Genomic DNA, 19,261 nt, shown 5'->3' with positions numbered 1-19,261 from the left:
TTTTAATTTTATTGTTTAAACTGGTTATTCTTTTTAGATTTTTATTTTCTTTTTTTTCTATGAATGTGATGCTTTAATAAATATAAAACATTAAAAGCTTTGCACAAAATGTGCTTTTAAACAATTAAATATTTATTCTAAAATATTGTACAAAACATTAATTGGAATGAAACTATAAGTTTTATTATATTCAAGAATAATTTTTTATTTTTAATAATTTGCAAATTATTAATTATTTTATGTAATATATTTTATTATAATTGTATATACAAAATATAAAATTGTATTATATATTTTTTTCAATAATTTTCTTTTAATAAATTATTGTAGAAGAAAGTTCAATTTACTTATTTTATAATATTTATAAAGGATATATTTATTTTTATTTTAATTATAAATTTAATTAATAATTTAAGGATATGTATGTATACGTTGTTAAAAGTGCTATTATATTATATTATATAAATGGTCTTTATATATATTTTAAATATGTAAATGAGATATAAAAAATCATCTTTTAAATTTTACTTGGTTTTCAATTTGAAAGTATATATATTATAATATATATGTAATTGTATTTTTATCAGGATTGAAACTAAAGGAATTGCATTGAATTCAAAAATAATTGAGAAATGTTATAAATATAATGATGTATGTATGTGTACATTTATGCATATATGCTTTATGCCAATTTAAAATAAATCTATTTGGAAATATAGACATTTCACATACAATTTTTATACAAAAAATATTGCAATAAATGTTTCATAAAGAAAAAGAAATATAATGTAACGCAACTGTATTCTCCAATGATATTTCAAAATATGTAATGTACATGTGGTATGTGAATATTGTTTTACACAATATTCGCTATAAAATATTAAACTGTCTCAAAAATTATAAATAAATATTTAAAAATAAATTAATATTGATTTTATTTAGTCGTTTAATAATTTTTGAAAATAAAATATGTAAAAAAAATTCTGTTTGTTTTTTTTTCATTATGATATTTTCATGAAGAATATAATTCTTTTTATTCTTATAAGAATCATAAACTTTTTTATTACTGTAAATTATAAAAATATGTTATAAAATTGTTAAAAAATATATAATATTATTTTTTTTATGTTATATTATTATGCAATAAATTTAAAGAAATAATTATTTGAATATAGAAGCGAATACTTTGAAATAAATAAATAAATTCAAATTCATTGCTTAGAATACGAAACAGTTTATTTATAAGGACTGACAAATATTTTTTTTTAAGAATTTGTAATTAGAATCAATTTTTAATTTAAAAGAATTTATATATAATTTGTTTATAGAAAGAAGTCCAAGAAATAAATACTATCAAAGTTTACTGTCTACATCTTATGCATCATATAACATATAACTATTTTAGCTGACTTGTAAACAATAAGCGAATGATACTATGTTTTACGAAGATTATATAAATGTATAATACACATTTTTATATATATATTTAAAATCATTATAAAACATAGTCCAATTCATATCTAATATACTGATTCTTTGGATCATTCATAATTCGAGGATAACCAGCTACAAGAGCATCTTGTCCACCTATATAAAGAGAATTATAAATTTTCCAATATACATCTCGTACTTTTCGTGCTGGATGAAATAATCCCTATATAAAAACGTAATCATGAATGATATTTTATTATGTTATATCTATTATATTTATATAATCGATTATAATATATACCTGCAAAGTATATTGTAATATTTTAATTGGTCCAAGAGCGACACGTAATCCATCTACTGCGTCCATAAATGCTTGTACTAAATGAGGTGAAGTTTCAAAAACATTCGGCCATACATGATTTAATAGATGTATCAACGCATCTTCGCATCCAAACCCATAAACACCTAATGCCATATGTTTAATAGCAGCACATGCTGTTTGTCTATGTACTAAATCTCTATAATAATAATAGTATTGAATTAAATTAGATTATTATATTATTGTTTCTCATAAAAAGATTAATTTCTTATATAAATATTTTTTTACCTATCCATAAGTGCATCTTCCAACAATGGACTAACAGCGTATATATAATCTTTTCCCATTTCACCGATATATTCGAACAAAAAAGATAAAGATTTTAATACGCCATTTTGTACATTTAATTCTGGTACTCTATATTCATTCATCAATGCAGGAAGTACTGTAAACGGACTACAAGTTTCAGCTACAATAGCTATAGCTACTGTAGTGCATACTCGATTTTGACGTTCTTGTACTTTTAAATTATTTAATAAAGTTGCTAATACATCATGAGGACTATACAAATGAATAAAAAATTTAAAACATGTTAATGTTAGAAAATTTTCATATATTAATTTATAATTACCCTATCGCTTTTGCAATATAACCAAATGTATTTACTGTAGCTCTTCTAATCGCTTTCTTATGAGCTTTTAGAAGCTCCAAAAGTTCAAAACATATTCTCATCCATTCTCTAGCAGATACGTATTCAGGTCCTCTATCTGCAATTCTGCCTACGAGATCAATACAATTTTCTTGTACCTAAACATGAAAAATTTTATATTATAAATAATATATTTTTAAAATACGATTAATAATTTTTACATATAAATATATTCGTAAATAGTACTAACTTTTTCATGTCTATTTTTTAGTATAGGAGTAAGTCGTGGTAATAAATCTTTAATAGGTGGTGTCATTTTTGTCATTCCTATGACATTTACAATAGCTTTTAATGCGCCCAAAATACTACCTAATACTTCTGGATATTCTTCACCCAAATACTCGTAAAGAACAACCCCTAAATGACCCATTAGTTTTTCCTATAAATAAATAAAAACAACAAAAATAAGTAATATCTTATATTAATAAAATTTATATTTATTTCAAAATATAAATTTACTTCTTGGCAAGTCTTCATCACAACAGCAATTCGTGATATTAAGTCGGCAGCTTGTTGTCTTACTTTTGCAGATTTATTATTTAATCTCCATAATATCGTACCACATATTTGTGGAAGATATGCTTTTACTCTTTTTCCTAATGTATTCACAATGGTACCAAAACCATTCAACATTACTACATCCTATGTAGTAAATAAATAAATTTATTATATTATTATTCTACAATTTGAATTTATAGAAATTATAACTAGTGCAGACCTCTGTTGTTTGTTCTTGAAAAGCATATAAAATACCATCAATAAGTTGTTCTTCCAAACGAGAATCAACATCTGCTGCTCCCAAATTGCCCATTATTTTTTCAATAGTTTCCATAACCATTTTTCTATATTGTTCATTTTCATCCTTCAAATCATCTACTACGCGATTTATAATTTCTGATGCGCCAACTTTATTTGCAATTTCTACAGTTGTATCCACAAGCTAAAAAATCAAATTTTTATAAAATTCGTGTATTTTGTAATTTTTTCAATATATTCATTAATACATAAGTATATTATTAATATATAATATATACTTGTCTATAATTTCTACGATCTAAAGCCATTCTGTGATTCCAAAAGTGTTTAAAGAAATGTGGAAGGATTTCATCTTTGATATATTGTGCTTCTACACCATCTGTTCCACAACATTGTTTCACCACCTATAATATTTTCGTTTTGGTACAATAATAATATATTTAATATATTATTACAATTAAAATATTAGTATATTATTATATTTTTAAAAATTTACTTTAAGAACAATCTTCTTCATTTCTTCATCAGGTGACTGGAATTCACGAATAAGAATTAACATTACTTCACGAGTATAATAATTAGCATATTCAGCATCCATAAGAGGAATTAAATAACCAATGGCTTTTAAGAATGCAGCGAGACCTTTTCCTCTATGAGTACGAATACCTTTCCAAAGTGGTTTTAAAACAGAATCGAAACTTTCGATACCATAAGGTGTAGCTGCTTCAGCTAAAGCAGCAATTGCTAAAGCAGTGATAGTTCGAACTTTTTGTTGTTCGTCAACGAGACCTATAAATTAATCAATGTTTTTTAATTATTTTTTAAAGTATAATTTAAAAATTAAAAGATTAAAGATTTAATTACCATGTTCTATAATTTCAACCAAACTCTTTAAATGTGGTAATATAGCACATCCCATAAGAATAGCAATTTGTTGTACAATTTTTATACCAGTATGACGAGCTTGCCATGATTTTTTACTGCGACATACAGCTTTAAGGAATGGAAGTAAAGAAGGAATTCCTAAGGCTGATGCTACCACAGCAAATGCTCTGGCTGTTGTATTACGGACGTATTCATCAATATTGTCAATATCTGGTCTCATTGTGGAAATCATTGTTGCCAAACCAGCAGCTTTTGCCAAATTAGAGATAATTTCTCTACCTTCGACACGAGCATAATAGTCTTCATCAATAAGCAAAGGTTCAATAACGACTAAAATCTAAAAATAAATTTATTTTTCGATTTATAAATTTCGAAATAAAATAAATTTAAATAAATAAATTTAATAAATTTACCTTATGTACATAAGGTCTAACCAAATCATCGAGTTTATAAAGAATACGATCAATAACTTTTACAAGAAGATGACGTTCTTGATCTTCCAGTGTAGGAGACATAAGGAGTGGAAGTATCTGATTAAATAAAGGACCTGCACCAAATTCTCTTGCTTTATCTGTAATTTGTCTCAGTGCAGCTTTCCTCATTGGTGGTGTACCATTTTTAATTTTTAATAATAATTTCATGATTTTTCTTTCTTTCTGTTCTTCAGGACTAAGTGTTTCTTCATCAACATCAACTAATAATTTATCAAAATATTGTGCGTCTTCAGGTTTCATAAAAGGCAAATTTCCTTTTGGTTGATTGTCTACAAATTTTGCTGTTTTATCTTCCGTTTGAATGAAAAATCCTTGTGGTGTACCCGCGATAGGTGTTGGGGTAGCAGTAAGTTTCCTTGCAGGTGTACGAATTGGAATATATCCTATATTATAAAAATATAATTAATAATTAAATTTAATAATTAAAAAAACTTTTAATTATAATTTTGAAATCTTTTAAACATTTTATAATCTACCTGCAGGTGGTTGCAAAACTTTGTATCCAGGTGGGAATAAAGCATCTAATTCATCATCTGAAAGTGGCCTATTCCTCTCATCAATTTCTCGTTCCCAGCGATATGCTTGAAGTTGTTCTGGCGTCATTGACATTAAATGTCCTGGTGTTGGAGTTGCCAATCCCATAGCTTTGGGTCCTGTTGGTGTTACACCACTAGGTGTTAAAATTGAAGTTTGATGTGGTGTTGTAAGAGGAGTTGCCGGAGTTTGTGGCGTCATAGATCCAGGGGTTTGATTCGAAGGTGTTTCATCCCATCGACTTCGACGTTTGCTAGCCGAAGGAGTAGGTGTTTCCTGAATTAAATCTCCCGCAACTCGATCTGTTCTTGGAGTCTCTGCCCAACCACTATGACCAGGTGTTTCTAACATTAAAAAAAATTTATTATTTAACTATGTATTTATATTATTTTAATTATCAATTGTTTAATAAAATTATAGTTTATATAAATTTACCACGTTCAGTTTTTGGTGTTTCATCCCAACGATTTCTACGACTTGAAACAGCTTTTTCATGAGATGGAGTTTCTCTACCAGGAGTAGCTGCACCAGGTGTTGCATGTCCTGGAGTAGCATCCCACATTCTTGTACTTAGCCCTGGTGTTGCACCAGGAGTTTCTCCACCTTTACCATGTCCAGGTGTTTCATCCCATCTAATTGCAGCTGGTGTCACCTAATTACATTTTTAAAAAAAATTTAAAATAAAAATTTTTATTTATTTTCATTTCAGAATTATTAATACAAGTATTTATTTATTTACATCTGCATTATCCCAGGATGTTGGTGTTGCAGTTGTACCAGTAGGTTTTTTTGGTGTTGGAGCATCATCTGTTTGATCCCAACGACCTCTTTTTTTAGGTGCAGGTTTAGGTTCACCATTTGCTTTTAATGTTCCTTCTTTAGCTTTCTCTGCTAGTTTTTTTCTTAACTAAAGCAATATAAACAAAAATATTTTTTATTTACCTAAATATTAATAAAAAATTTATTTATATAAATTAAACTGATTGATTGAGCTTACTTCAGTTTCTTCTCCTTTCAGTAATTGTTCCCGCATTATTTCAGTATATGTCCTAGAACCGATGTCTGGCGTCTTACCACCTGTAATCAGGAACCAAAAGTCACGCAAAGCGTAACCATTAGATACTTCTTCAATAAATGCTTAAATTTTCAAAAACTTCTGAACATACCTAGCCATTTTATAATATTTATTGTTAAAATGCCCTTAGAATATTTGGATATATTCTAAGTAAACTACTGAATTCACTCTCATTTCCACGTTGCATATACCATTAAATTAAATGACAAAATATTTTTAATGGTAAATATAATAATAATATAATCGTAAATAATATTGAAATATTTAAACAACGGGTTTTAGAGAGCTGCAACAGTAGATGGCATATAGCATACGTACGTGAAAATTTGGTGCCATAGGGAGCACTGTCCTGCTCATGTCTTCCACATCGAAAAATACTTTAGCCATCTAAAAATCAACTCATTCTTGTTATTAATAATATTTGCACACCAATCACTCATACTATTTTTCAATATTTATGTTCTCCCAAAAAACATGTGATACAATGAGAATTTAATGACATATATGTAAGTAATTAAAATAGTAGTTAAAAAATTTATAAAGAAAAAAATATATGAAAATATATTAATTTATAATTTAATGTAAAAAAAAAAGTCTCATTGTATCATTTATAGGACGTGACTGTAATGTTCTGTGACAATTCAATCTCGCTTAACCTTCGACATAGTATCCTCGGTTAGCAGATGATTCCAAATGTGCAGACCGTCACTAAGATTGGAAAAAAATGTAAACATTAGTATTTATTTAAAAGAATCACATTCACTCTGTTCATTCAAGCCAGTATTATTTATTTCTTAACGCTTCCACAATCTAAGCATAAAGAAATATTAATTCTAATAATTAATAATAACTGAGATAAATATCCAAATTAAATTTTTTATGATATATTAAAACAGTGTGTAATATTTTTATATTTTAATTAATTTAAAAATAATATATTTAAAATATAATAAATTTCATTATGTACAATATAAAATATTTATCTTTATTTTGTAAATTTTATTTAATGTGTACTTTAAATAGAATTCACTTAAAATAAATTTTATTTTTGCTATTTCAGTTATTGTAATTAACAATTCTACAACAAAAATATAATGTTCAATAATTTTTTTAAAATAAATTAAATAAATATAATAAAATTTGCTCGTATTATTTTTTTTTATAATTTATATTTAATATTTTGTTTAAATTATTTATATATATAAATCTATTTGATTATATATAGTATATAATATAGTCTCATATGATTGAATGATCATAGATTTATTAAACATTTTTTGTATTTAAAATGAAATATATAATATACAAATTAATTAAAATAATTAAATTATATATAAATTAAAATATCTTTTCATAAACTATTTAAAAAATTTAAATTATTTTATTAATTACTCAAAATATAAAATTTTGTTTATTTTTTATATTATATATTTTTTTTCAAACAAAAATATAAAAATATGATAAAAATTATAAATAAAAATCAATACCATAGTCATTCAATTATTAAAACTTTATTAAACTTATTTCATTTTGTATTTAAGTTTATAATAATATAAGATAATATAAAGAAAAAGTCAACTTGACTATTCTGCTTTTAAAAAAAATATAAATTAAATAATAGTATATTGAATTAAATTTTTTTTTATCATAATAAAGTCAAGTAGACTTTTTTATTCATTCATACATTGAAATATATTTAAAATGACCTTAAATCAGTGATAGAAGCTCTATTGTGCATATATTTTGTTGCAATATAATTAATAGTATATTAGATAATGTAATTATATGTATATTAGATAATTTTAGAAAAATTTTAGAAAATATTAAATTTTAGAAAAATAAATTAATATATTATGCTATAATAAGTTTTGATAAAATTTATTATGTTTATCATGTAAAGAAAAAACAAAGATTCTTTTATTTCATTATATTGCTTCAAAATATCAACAAAAATAACAATATATAAACACACTTAATATCTAATTACCTGTTTTGTTTTCAAACTGTTTAACTTAAAGGAAAAAGTACTAACCTTCTGCAAAAGGATCAACACGTTCAGGTGATATGATCATTCTCCGTCTTTTTTGCCTATATTCATCTTCCCTGTCAGCTATAGTGGGTCGTCGTCTATCAGCAAAAGGATCATAATCTTTTTCACTCTAAATAATAAAAAATTGAAGATTATTAAATTAAAAAATGTTAATATAATGTTATTAATGATAACATGTTAAAATACCTGTGCAACATCATTGAGCAATGCTGCTGGTGCAGTATATCCTGGTCTTTTATTAGTACTAAAAGTTGTTGGTTCATAATCTTCATCCTTAAAGAAAAATAATATATTTCATATTTTCATATAAGATTCATATTATAATTAAATTACAATTATATTAGAAATAAAAAGTGAAATTACCTCAATTTCATCATTAGCTGCAATAGATGTAACATAGCCTTCATATTTATTATTACTTCCATCATAAATATCTTGATCATAAAAACCAGTTTTTCCTAATCCTACTTGTTCTTTTTCTGAAGAGGCATTTTGAATCTCTTTTTTCTTTGATTGTATTTCTCTTATTTGTGCTTCAATATCTAAATATAATTAATATTTAATTAATATTATATAGTATTATATTAATCAATGAAATTTTATGTAAAAATAACTTAAATATTAAAATAGAATAAAAAAAATAATTAAAATTAAATATTAAACAAAAAATTAAACATTAAATTAATTATGTGACTTTTATTAGTAAATCTAATCAAAATAATTTAGATAAAAGATCAGCTAATGTTTTTTAATATTTATGTAATTTTTGATATTTATGTAATTTTTAATTATTAATTATTAAAAATGATTGAATATAATTTAAATAGTTAAAAAAATTTAATTTAAAACAATTAAACCTTCATGCGTTCTGGGAATGGAATCCATCGTGTAGCGTTAAAACTTGACAGAAAACTATCCTCGAGAACTCCGTCACTATACTTGATTTTTGTCAAGTCTTTAAAAATAAGAATTATCTTTGTAATATTATACAAGTGTTCTTTGTGCACATCACAATATCATTCAATAAAACATGTAAAACATTTAGCAGAGAACCAAATTCCGTCCTTTTATTAATCTTTATACTAGTAATATTATAAGATGGCATACTATTAATTATTTTTAAATCGTAAAAGTGCATTTACATGTATATTCACTTATTGCAATTAATAAAGCACCAATAAAATTATCGTTTCATGAAAATATATGGTCTAAAGTTAATTTAAAGAATATTAAATTATCAACAAAATATAATTGTATAATTACATGATTTCATTTCACAATTTGATAATAATAATAATTGATATATATGTAATAATATTAATATGCATATATTTGTATGAAAAATGTACTCGTTTATATTTTTATCACAAACTAGATATAAACCAAAAGAATGGAATACATCAATGCAAATCTAGTCTGTATCTTATCTATGATCACATGACAAATATAAACAAAAAAAAACAAATAATGAGATAGAGAAGGATAGAGATAAAGTAACAATTAACTCTATTTTTTTTATGCTGAATGAAAATATAGATACAAGAAACAAATATTAAAAGAAAAGCAAAAAGTAAGAGAGTTAATTATTAATATCATTTCTTGAATAAAATTCTCAAAAGTCTTTCTAAAAATACTTAAAAGATGGAATTTGTGATATTAATTTTTATTCTACTTTGTTCCGTCTTAGAAGAATGTTTTTAATACTCAAAAGATGGCGTTAATAATCCATTCTTATCTTTATCCATTCTATCTTTATTTTTCTCTTATTATTTTCTATTCTTTTTATGTGTGTTTCATTTGCATTTTGAAAATGGTGTTATATTCATAATTTTTATTTTTATCTCTGTTCTTTTTCCACTATTTATTTTTTTATCTATATTTCTGCAAAATTTATACATATAAAAACGATTGTAATATCTGATTAACTTAATCTTAACAAAGATCTTCATTTAATCTTAATAAGATTTATTCAATCCAATTTTTTTATAGAATTTTTTTTGATTATGAAATCGTTATAACAAATAGATCAATTATTAGTTCAATAAAGTTATGTATTAAATCAGAAAAATAATGTAAGTCAACTATTTGTCAAATTAAAAGTATATTTTCGATAATTTGAATATTTGATATGTATTGTGATTTGTAATATTGAATATAACAAATTAAAAGGAATTTGAATTTTATATATATTCCTCAATAGATTTTTAGTTTTTTATATAGAATGTAATACCATTTTAATTATCTTTAATAATAATTTTTATTTTTAAAAATTGCAATATATTATCATTATATTTTATTTATTTTTATTACTATTAAATTTTTTTTGGTAATTTATTATTGATAATCTAAAGTTATATCAAAATTAAATATTTTATAATATTCTATAATAAATTTATTAGGATTTCTATCATATTATCATATATTAGACTTTATTATATTATATTATATCTCTTTTTGAGATTATAAAATATATGATCAAATGATTTTATAAGTATATATATTTGTTTTTTTTTTTTATGTCAGATATATATTCTCGAGAAAGATATAAATTTTATTTTATTTCACAATTTGTATGTAAATAATATAATTAAAGAAGTAATTCTTATATGAAAGTTGATTATTAAGAAACTGGATTATTATTTATTTTTATCAAATCAGTTTCTTAATTTATTTGCTGTATTTGAATTCATTTAATTTTGAGAAATATTGATAATTACAATATCTTTTTTTCTTTTTTTAAACATAATTCTTATTTTTATCATTTTGTTTTATAGAATAATCATACATTTTTTTTATGCATTCACAAATATATTATTTACTTACACAAATATATTTATTAGCTTCTTTCACATTAATTAGACTTCAATATATGTTTTATCTAATCAATAATATGATATGTAAGTTTTTTAAATAGTTACAAGAAAAAAAATTAATTTCTTTTCATACATGTAATATATGAATTGGTAAAAAAATATTATAATTAATTTATAATCCAATAATATTATATCCAAGAATATTATAATCTATAAATATAATTAATATCAATATTGAATATATATTTTATATTATTTTTTTTTATTCATCTTTTTTATCTCATTTATTTTATTATTCAAGTAAATTAAGATTTTTTTCATTATAATTGCAATTTATAGATATATAATTAATTTGTAACAAATATTTATTATAAAATTTTAGATTCATAGTAAGTATAGTTTTAAAAAATAATTATTAACTATAAGAATAATAAAAAAAAAATACGAAAGATGGTTTAATTATTTATTTTATAGTAATACAAATAGAATACAAATTAATTAAAAAAAATTAACATTAATCATAAATGATATGTCAATTATGATTTAAAAAAGTAAGTTAAAAGTTTATATTTTTTCACGTTTTATGGCGAAAAATGATGTTAAAATTCAATTTGAAGTATATTTGTTTGTTCGGATTATTCAATGTTTTAATTATTCAAAATTTTTATTTCTTACCATTCCCATAAATATTGAATGTATTAAGATTTTCTTTTTCTATGAAAAAAATGTCAAAACAATTTTAATAGAATATTAAAGAACGAGAAAGATTTAAATAATATGCACTAAATATATAATAATATAACATATAAAGAGATGTCATGTCATGTCATTATTAATTATTAAAATGGATGAATTTATGAATGCATTTTATGTTTGTTAAATTCTTATCAATTATCTACTTCCGTAGAAGGCTTATCAATACAATATAGATGAAGTTAAAAATAGAAAATATTTCTTATGATATACACAATATATAATCTCATTGTCAGTATATATATATATATTACAATATTATCTGAAGCTTGAGATCATCGGCAGATATTAGAAAGTTATATACATAAATTAATATATTATATCTATCTAATTGTATTATTTTATGTTCTTTTATATTGAAGCGAACATATAAAGCAAAATAACATTAATAGAGATTAATAAGAATGGAATATATTAAGATTAATTATTTCAAAATATATAAAAATATAAAGGAAATCATATCAATTTTTAAACTTAAAATAATAATATCTAATAATAGAATGAGATAAAATGTATTTGTAAAATTATATCAACAGATTCGATTAATATTACATAATACAAGAACCTAACCTAACTTCTTTCCCCAAAAAGAAAATTCGAAGAATTGTTGTGTTCATTTATATACATTTATATACAATTTTTTTCTAGTTTCGAAAAATGTTTGTAAAGAATATGATGAAAAAGTATTAGTAGAATTATGAGAAAGTAGACAAAAACTGATTGTTATATCATATTTTAATGTCAACAGCTATTGATATATTGATTATACCTGATTACGATGAATTGTTTTTTATAAATTTTTGATTAATCGATTTCTGTTTATCCCTGATATTATCATATCTGATGTTCTAATAATAAAAAATTAATTCTGGTAAGTGATATAAAAAATTAACTTTTTTTATCACAAAGAATTTTATTAAATTTTGGAACGATGTTAGGATTCATAATTTTATTCTTTATGAATTAGAGTTCGGATTATTAAAAAAGTACAATATTGTAATTAGATATAATCAACTTTTATAATCAAATTTATAATCAAATAAATGTTAATTCTATTTATTGATTGATTCTTATATAAGTTATTTTTTTGAAAATAATTATAGTTCATAATTTCAAGAATTGATTCCAACAAAATAAGCAAACAATTTTTTTTGTTAAAAAATTTGTAATAATATATTTTGATAAAATGATATTTTTGTTATATTATTATCATCAAAAATTGTATTTTATTAAATATTTTCAAAATCATCATAAAACACTAACAGATGTCTTTTCTGTTCATTTTCGCATTGCAGTTTTAGATATCTGTTTTATCTAAATATGAAGTGGACAATCATATTAGTAATCTTTTGCAATCAAAGTGATAAAGTTAAATGAAAACAAGCGTTATATATAATTTAATGAATTAAATTTATTTTGAGCGACATTTTATTTTTAGCACGTATATTTCTGCGTTATTATACATTTGGTAAAGTTCCTGGAACATGTACATATTCGGATTATTCGTTATTAACAGAAATGTTAATAATCAATGAAACGATCAAGAAAACTTATTTTTTTGTAATTTGTATGTTGAAGAAAATAATAAACGAAATTCAAATCAAAAATATTTCAAATAAAGTAGAAAAATATTTTCTTTTAATTAAGTCTTAATTATTTACATCATTGATCATATCAATCTGAAAATATAGAAAACTTTTAATTAATATTTATTATTATTTTTTATTGATTAATATTTTTATTATTTTATTTAGTTGAACAAGATGAGATTATAAAATATTTATGATATATGCAAATAAATTGCTCAAAATTTGTCTATTCTATTATAAGTAATAGAAGTCTTCTCGTATCATATATGTATTTTTATTATTATACTTTATCATTTTGTAACGAAAAATTCAAATAACGAGTATGAAACATGCAAATATATTCATATATTATAAACGAAATGTATAATAATAAAACGATCTTTTTACATCTGTTTACAACAGATTTTTACAATCTGTTTATCTGTTGGAAGTTCCTCAATTTAATTTCTCTTTAAAGAAATTCTCATATAAGCATATGTATTCATTGGAAGAATTCAAAAGAATAAAAATAAGATGATACAATATATTCTCGATGATCTATGAATATAAAAATGATTATTTTTCTAATAAAAATATGTATTACCGCAACACAAACTACAATAAATAGCAATAGGCGATATAAATATTGTATTATGAAAAAGAATTAAATCCCATCAAAAGCTTCAAGCAAATCGTTGTTATCTTGATTGCAGAGTCGATGTTAATTAGGAAATTTTTGTTCACTACTTCCCATCGGAGGAATATTATTCCAAGTAATCGGAATGTCACATCATCATCATCATTTTCGCTCAACTCATTCATAACATAAACGAGTTCCCATAACAGCCATTGCATTAAATTTAATATCGTCGCCTGCTTATTATCGTACCGCGTGCTTCTTTATATTTTTCAAAACATCTGCGCGACTAAATATAGCGGTGCATGAAGCGATCGGACTTTTGTTGTGACGTTTCAATGAGCTGTTTCATTAATTCGTCTTCCCCCTCGGTAACAGATGCTATCTGTTAATATACATATTTCACAGAGGATCTCTGAAAAATTTTTCTTCTTCTCTTCTTCATTTATTTTTAAAATGAATCCTTGTAAAATTTTCAATAATGAAGAATTTTATGCTTGATCGTTTTTTCGTTCGGATTATTTTTCACTCGTCCTCGAACGAGATCGATAAAACTTATTCGAGTTACGAGGTTTATTGTTAGATTGGGACGTATTATTAATTCAACCATCGTTCCAAGGAAGGAGAATCGAATGGGATTTTTTTTCAAAGAAAAATTAGCTTTATTTATCAGAATATATACCGAGACAAAACAGATTGGATAACTTGATATAAATAAAAATTTTTTCTATTGCTCATTCCGTTCTATAACCATTGCACATATATAAACATAAAATGTGATGATACAATCAATTCCTTCTAAATAATGAATCATATTTTATGTAATGATAATTCGATAATTTATATATATATAAATCCAAATTTTGTCTGCAAATTTGTAAATTTATTTTCTTTATAAGATTATTTTTTTCTATTTTTTATAAGTGATAAATATGTATTTGCTTGAATGTAAAATTCATATAATTATAATGATAATAGATTAGAAATATGATTTTAGTAAGTAAGATAGGAATAAATGGAGTTCTACTGTAACTGATTCTTTCCGCAGCAAACGAGATACGCAATCAACTGGTAGGTAGACTATGCGGTGTTTACAATGCTTTTAAGACGCACCTTGTAAGCAAATATGCAACGAAGGCCATGGTAACAGAGGCGCAATGAATCTATTTTCATTTCGCATGTGTTATGCGTTTGCGCGTGCTACGAAACCTAATAATAAAATTAAAGAAACACAATGGAGCACGTGAAATGGTTTGCAAATATCGATATGCCTTCATTGGTGAAACAAAATCACAATAATTTGTGAGAAAAATAGATAAAATCTCGCATCTTTAGCTCTATATCTCTAAAAACTAAAGAAAAAGTTTTCGTTTTTCAAAAATATATTTAGAGATTAGATTAAATCTCATTCATTAAATTCCTACTAAAGGTAAATCCATTTTCGATTATATTTGTACTCGTAATCAATAATTTTTATATATATACTTTTGAAGATACAAAAATATCAATAATCAATATTTACATCTTTCAATAGATTAATGCGTACGAATATTTACAATCTAAATGTTTAAATTTAAATCTAAACTTTGTTGATAATTTAATAATCGATGATCGATTAAATTCTGGAAGTTTCAAAGCTTACACTTTTAAAATTAGATATTATAAAATCGTTATCGAATCAAAAATTAAAAAAAAAAAAAAAAAAAAAAAAAGAGAGAGGACAGAAACAGCAAGAAGCAATCATTTGTAACAACACATTTAGAAAATGTGCTATTAATGTGAAACAATTTATCTGACAGATATATAAGTTATTATTAATAATGGAAGATACACGGTACATCGGTATAGAATATTTCGCACGCTGTTCCGCAAACAACTGATTTAGATGGTGTACGTGAGGATCGTGCGAGATGAAAACGGGCCGCATCGAAATTAGCATGAGAAAACGTTCTGAAGCGAGATTGAAATGTGCGGTCCAACGAGCATAAGTCAATGTGACAAGAAGGGCCGTAGAAGGAAGATGGTATCTAGAAACGGAATGTCATGTAGACTATCTTTTTATCGAGTTAATATTCTATTTAAAATATAGTATACATGTATGTATATTCATTTCATCGACATTTTCAAAATGTAAAATATATAAAAGAAGAAAATATAAATTTAATATGCAACTGCATGGAATAATTGAGAACAATAATTGGAAATGTTCAATCTACATTATAAAATGAAATGTTGCATAACTGATTTTTATTATATTCAAATAATTCTATCATCATTTCATGTTATGTTATCTTAAATTAAGATAAAAAACAAGAAATTGAAGAATGGACTTTTACTAGAAGATTTTATTTCTGAGAATAAATTATTCAAAACCAATATGCCATTATAAACATAATCCGCAAAGTCTTTCAATAGATATTAACTGACTAATATATTGATTATGTTAAATGAATGATTTAAAATATTCTATGATTAAATTGTTAATGATTAAATTAAAAATGACAAGACATTCTGAAAATTTATGCGTACTCTGTGTATCAAGTATTTAATATAAACGTGATTATTATTTCATTCAATTTTTCTCGCTTGGTTTAATCATACGTTTTTCAACTTGAGCGATAATAATTGATACCAATCATTTTTCTAATATATTTTTTTTAATAATGTATTATCTGGAACGGCACAATTAATATAAAATGTTACCAGCTAGAAAATCAATTATGATTTATGACTCAATTCTATTGACTTATTATCACAATCGGTTATGTTACTTCCGAGGCATTGGGCACGAACAATCGAGATCTAATCAAAGTCAAATAATTGGAAGAGATTCGACCGATTTCTTCGAAGAAAGAAGTCCCCTGTAGTGAAGACGAATAATACAAGTCGTGACTTATCTAACATGGATGTATGTATCACGTGTACTATGTCAGTAATGGCAGAATACATCATACGAAATGTGAGATGCTCGTTAGTCTCGTTCCAGGTGGCTCGTTATCGTTGGTTCCAGTGTGTCAAGTATCACATAAGTTAGCCTCAACGTGTGACACTCGTGTAATGCCTGTAAAAGCAGAATTATAAAAAAAAAAAAAAAAAAAAAAGAAAGAAAAACAAGGGATAAAGAAGAACAGGAAGGAGTAAAAAACAGATTCATTCGATGAATGAATGATCCATTGACGTGACCCGTTTTTTCAAATCTGCAAATCAACCCGGATGCATCTCGAAAAGAGATATCTTGTTTCTCGTGTGCACGATCGATGAACAAATATTATACAGTAGATAATGATTTAATATTGACTGAAACAATAGCAATGGTTTTTATTTAAAAATTCATATTTTTTAATTTTTCGAAAAATAATTTACACAACAAGGAAAACTTAAACTCGTTGAATTTTATATTTATTATTCAAACGAAAGAATTTTTTTTTATCTCTGAATTATTTTAAATTGTAAAATAATTGATTAGCTATTCTATTCGACAGTTTTGAGAGCATCAAAGAATACATTCAAACTTTTGATAAACGATCGAATTGACAACTATTGTACAATTGTTACACGACGTGGTAATTGAAAAAAGACATACTTAACTGAAACGAATATAATATGCATAAAAAAGATTAAATTCCGGAAGGTCGCGTTTCAGGCAAAAATGTTTAACATGGAATTAGCAGAATAGAAACGCGGCTATAATCTTGCCCTTGCGATGAGATTATGGTAATACAACTCGTTTGCTGCTCGACGTACGATGACATTTAGATTTAGTTGTCTTTTAGCGGCAACTGACTGAAAATGATAGAAACAAATGAGCATTATATATTTTGGAAAATAATATTTTTGAAATTTGAAATATTCTTTTCATGATACACTTACCCAATTGATATATTTATATAGAGGATTTGATAAAATTCTGATAATAATTGATTGATACAAATATTGGAATATTATGAATCTGTTTCTCATTTTTCGAATGAATCTTCTGATTGTCTGAATAATTATTTGTAACAATGAAAAGAGAAAGGATATTTCGTATAATTATAGTAAAAAGAGGATAACGTATTATTTAATGTATTGTTTAAAGAAAATTTAAATTTACAAGAAGAAAATCTTTAAACATTTATTGTTATTATTTCAATCGAAAAATTATAATCTGCAATTGCATGTAGAATAAGAAACAAATGGCACATGACTTTTACATAATTTTAAATTAAGTCCATGGAATCATTCAATTGTCTAATTTTTAACACATTGTGCACCACTTATGTTTGTATTTTATAATATTATTCAATACGAATGATAAATATTGAAAACATTATTTTTTATCGTTTTCTAAAGATCTCAAATACTGTTTTTGCATTTATTTATTTCGACTTTCAAATAAATAAATTCTGCATTAACAATTAATCAATTAGTTTAATTCAATTTTCAAGTTTTTTTTACATGATATTACAAATTGTAAAATAATATTTAAAATTACCGATTCTAAAAAGTGTATAATATAAAAAACAAATAAAAAAGAATTATGATTTTTCTTTAAAATACCGCGATACTAAATGATTCTAAAATCATTTGGAATTAGATTTATACTGCTAATGTTAGCTTATAAATTGTCAGATCTGTTATAAATAAAACTATTTGCGATTTTAATTAATGGCTTACGAATATATGTTATTCGTTTTTTATTTCAAAAAAATTATATTTCGTCATTGATCGATAAATTTATACATTCTTCGAATTAAAGATACTTCATTATAATTTCGAAACATTTTTCATATTTTTTTTTTGTCTGACTCATTAATTCACAATATTATATATAGAAATAATTTGAAATTTCACAGGAACTGGAATTTATTTATCAATGTTCATGTAATGGCGAATAAATAATATGTATTTATCTTATAATTATGATTTATAGTATCCAATTATAACACTATACAATGTATGATTTTTCTATAAATAATTTCACGTGCTATCAATTAAATATTTTTATAATAAATGCGATCCACTTGTATTAAATATATCAAACGTAGAAAACAAACACGTTATTCAAGATACTTGTGCTGATAAAGATTATTTCTAAAACTTAATAAAAAAAGAACTTCCGTTGGAAACTTATCATTTTTGCTTATATCATTTTGATTATAATCATCTATTAGATAAATATATATTAAATATTGATAGTTATATCTAATATTATAAATGTGAATATTACGTTAAAAAGAATCTTTATTTTAAATTGG

At 23.7% G+C, this 19,261-nt stretch overlaps 1 protein-coding gene and 1 long non-coding RNA gene across 8 annotated transcripts in view; both read right to left on the bottom strand.

Moving 5' to 3' along the window:
- Positions 1–1,218: 1,218 nt before the first annotated feature.
- LOC551331 (splicing factor 3B subunit 1) lies at positions 1,219–9,346 on the bottom strand. Of its 2 annotated transcripts, XM_623729.6 has the most exons (19): positions 9,111–9,346; positions 8,617–8,795; positions 8,440–8,526; positions 8,236–8,362; positions 6,126–6,205; positions 5,868–6,035; positions 5,564–5,780; positions 5,071–5,472; positions 4,514–4,977; positions 4,080–4,437; positions 3,712–4,004; positions 3,494–3,619; positions 3,178–3,399; positions 2,919–3,101; positions 2,650–2,838; positions 2,382–2,557; positions 2,039–2,311; positions 1,733–1,949; positions 1,219–1,654 (listed from the first exon to the last, which is right to left on the bottom strand). In XM_623729.6, exons 1-19 carry the CDS (start codon positions 9,136–9,138, stop codon positions 1,496–1,498), a joined length of 3,948 nt encoding a protein of 1,315 aa, XP_623732.1. In that variant the 5' UTR covers positions 9,139–9,346; the 3' UTR covers positions 1,219–1,495. The 2 variants fall into 2 exon arrangements, with proteins under 2 accessions (XP_623732.1, XP_016766955.1); XM_016911466.2 differs by lacking the exons at positions 8,236–8,362; positions 8,440–8,526; positions 8,617–8,795; positions 9,111–9,346 and adding an exon at positions 6,522–7,051.
- A 4,360-nt stretch (positions 9,347–13,706) lies between these two features.
- The window catches only part of LOC113218658, a 30,339-nt gene continuing 24,784 nt past the window's right edge, over positions 13,707–19,261 (bottom strand). For 5 of the 6 annotated variants that reach the window (XR_003304395.1, XR_003304399.1, XR_003304396.1 and 2 more), the window contains one exon: positions 17,323–17,807. This is a non-coding gene — a long non-coding RNA (uncharacterized LOC113218658). Of the gene's footprint in view, positions 17,086–17,322; positions 17,808–19,261 lie in introns of those variants that run through there. The other variant, XR_003304397.1, reaches the window with a different exon arrangement.

This window comes from Apis mellifera, linkage group LG3, assembly GCF_003254395.2.
Source record: "Apis mellifera strain DH4 linkage group LG3, Amel_HAv3.1, whole genome shotgun sequence".
Lineage (NCBI taxonomy): Eukaryota > Metazoa > Arthropoda > Insecta > Hymenoptera > Apidae > Apis > Apis mellifera.
This window is presented reverse-complemented; position numbering and strand designations above follow the sequence as displayed.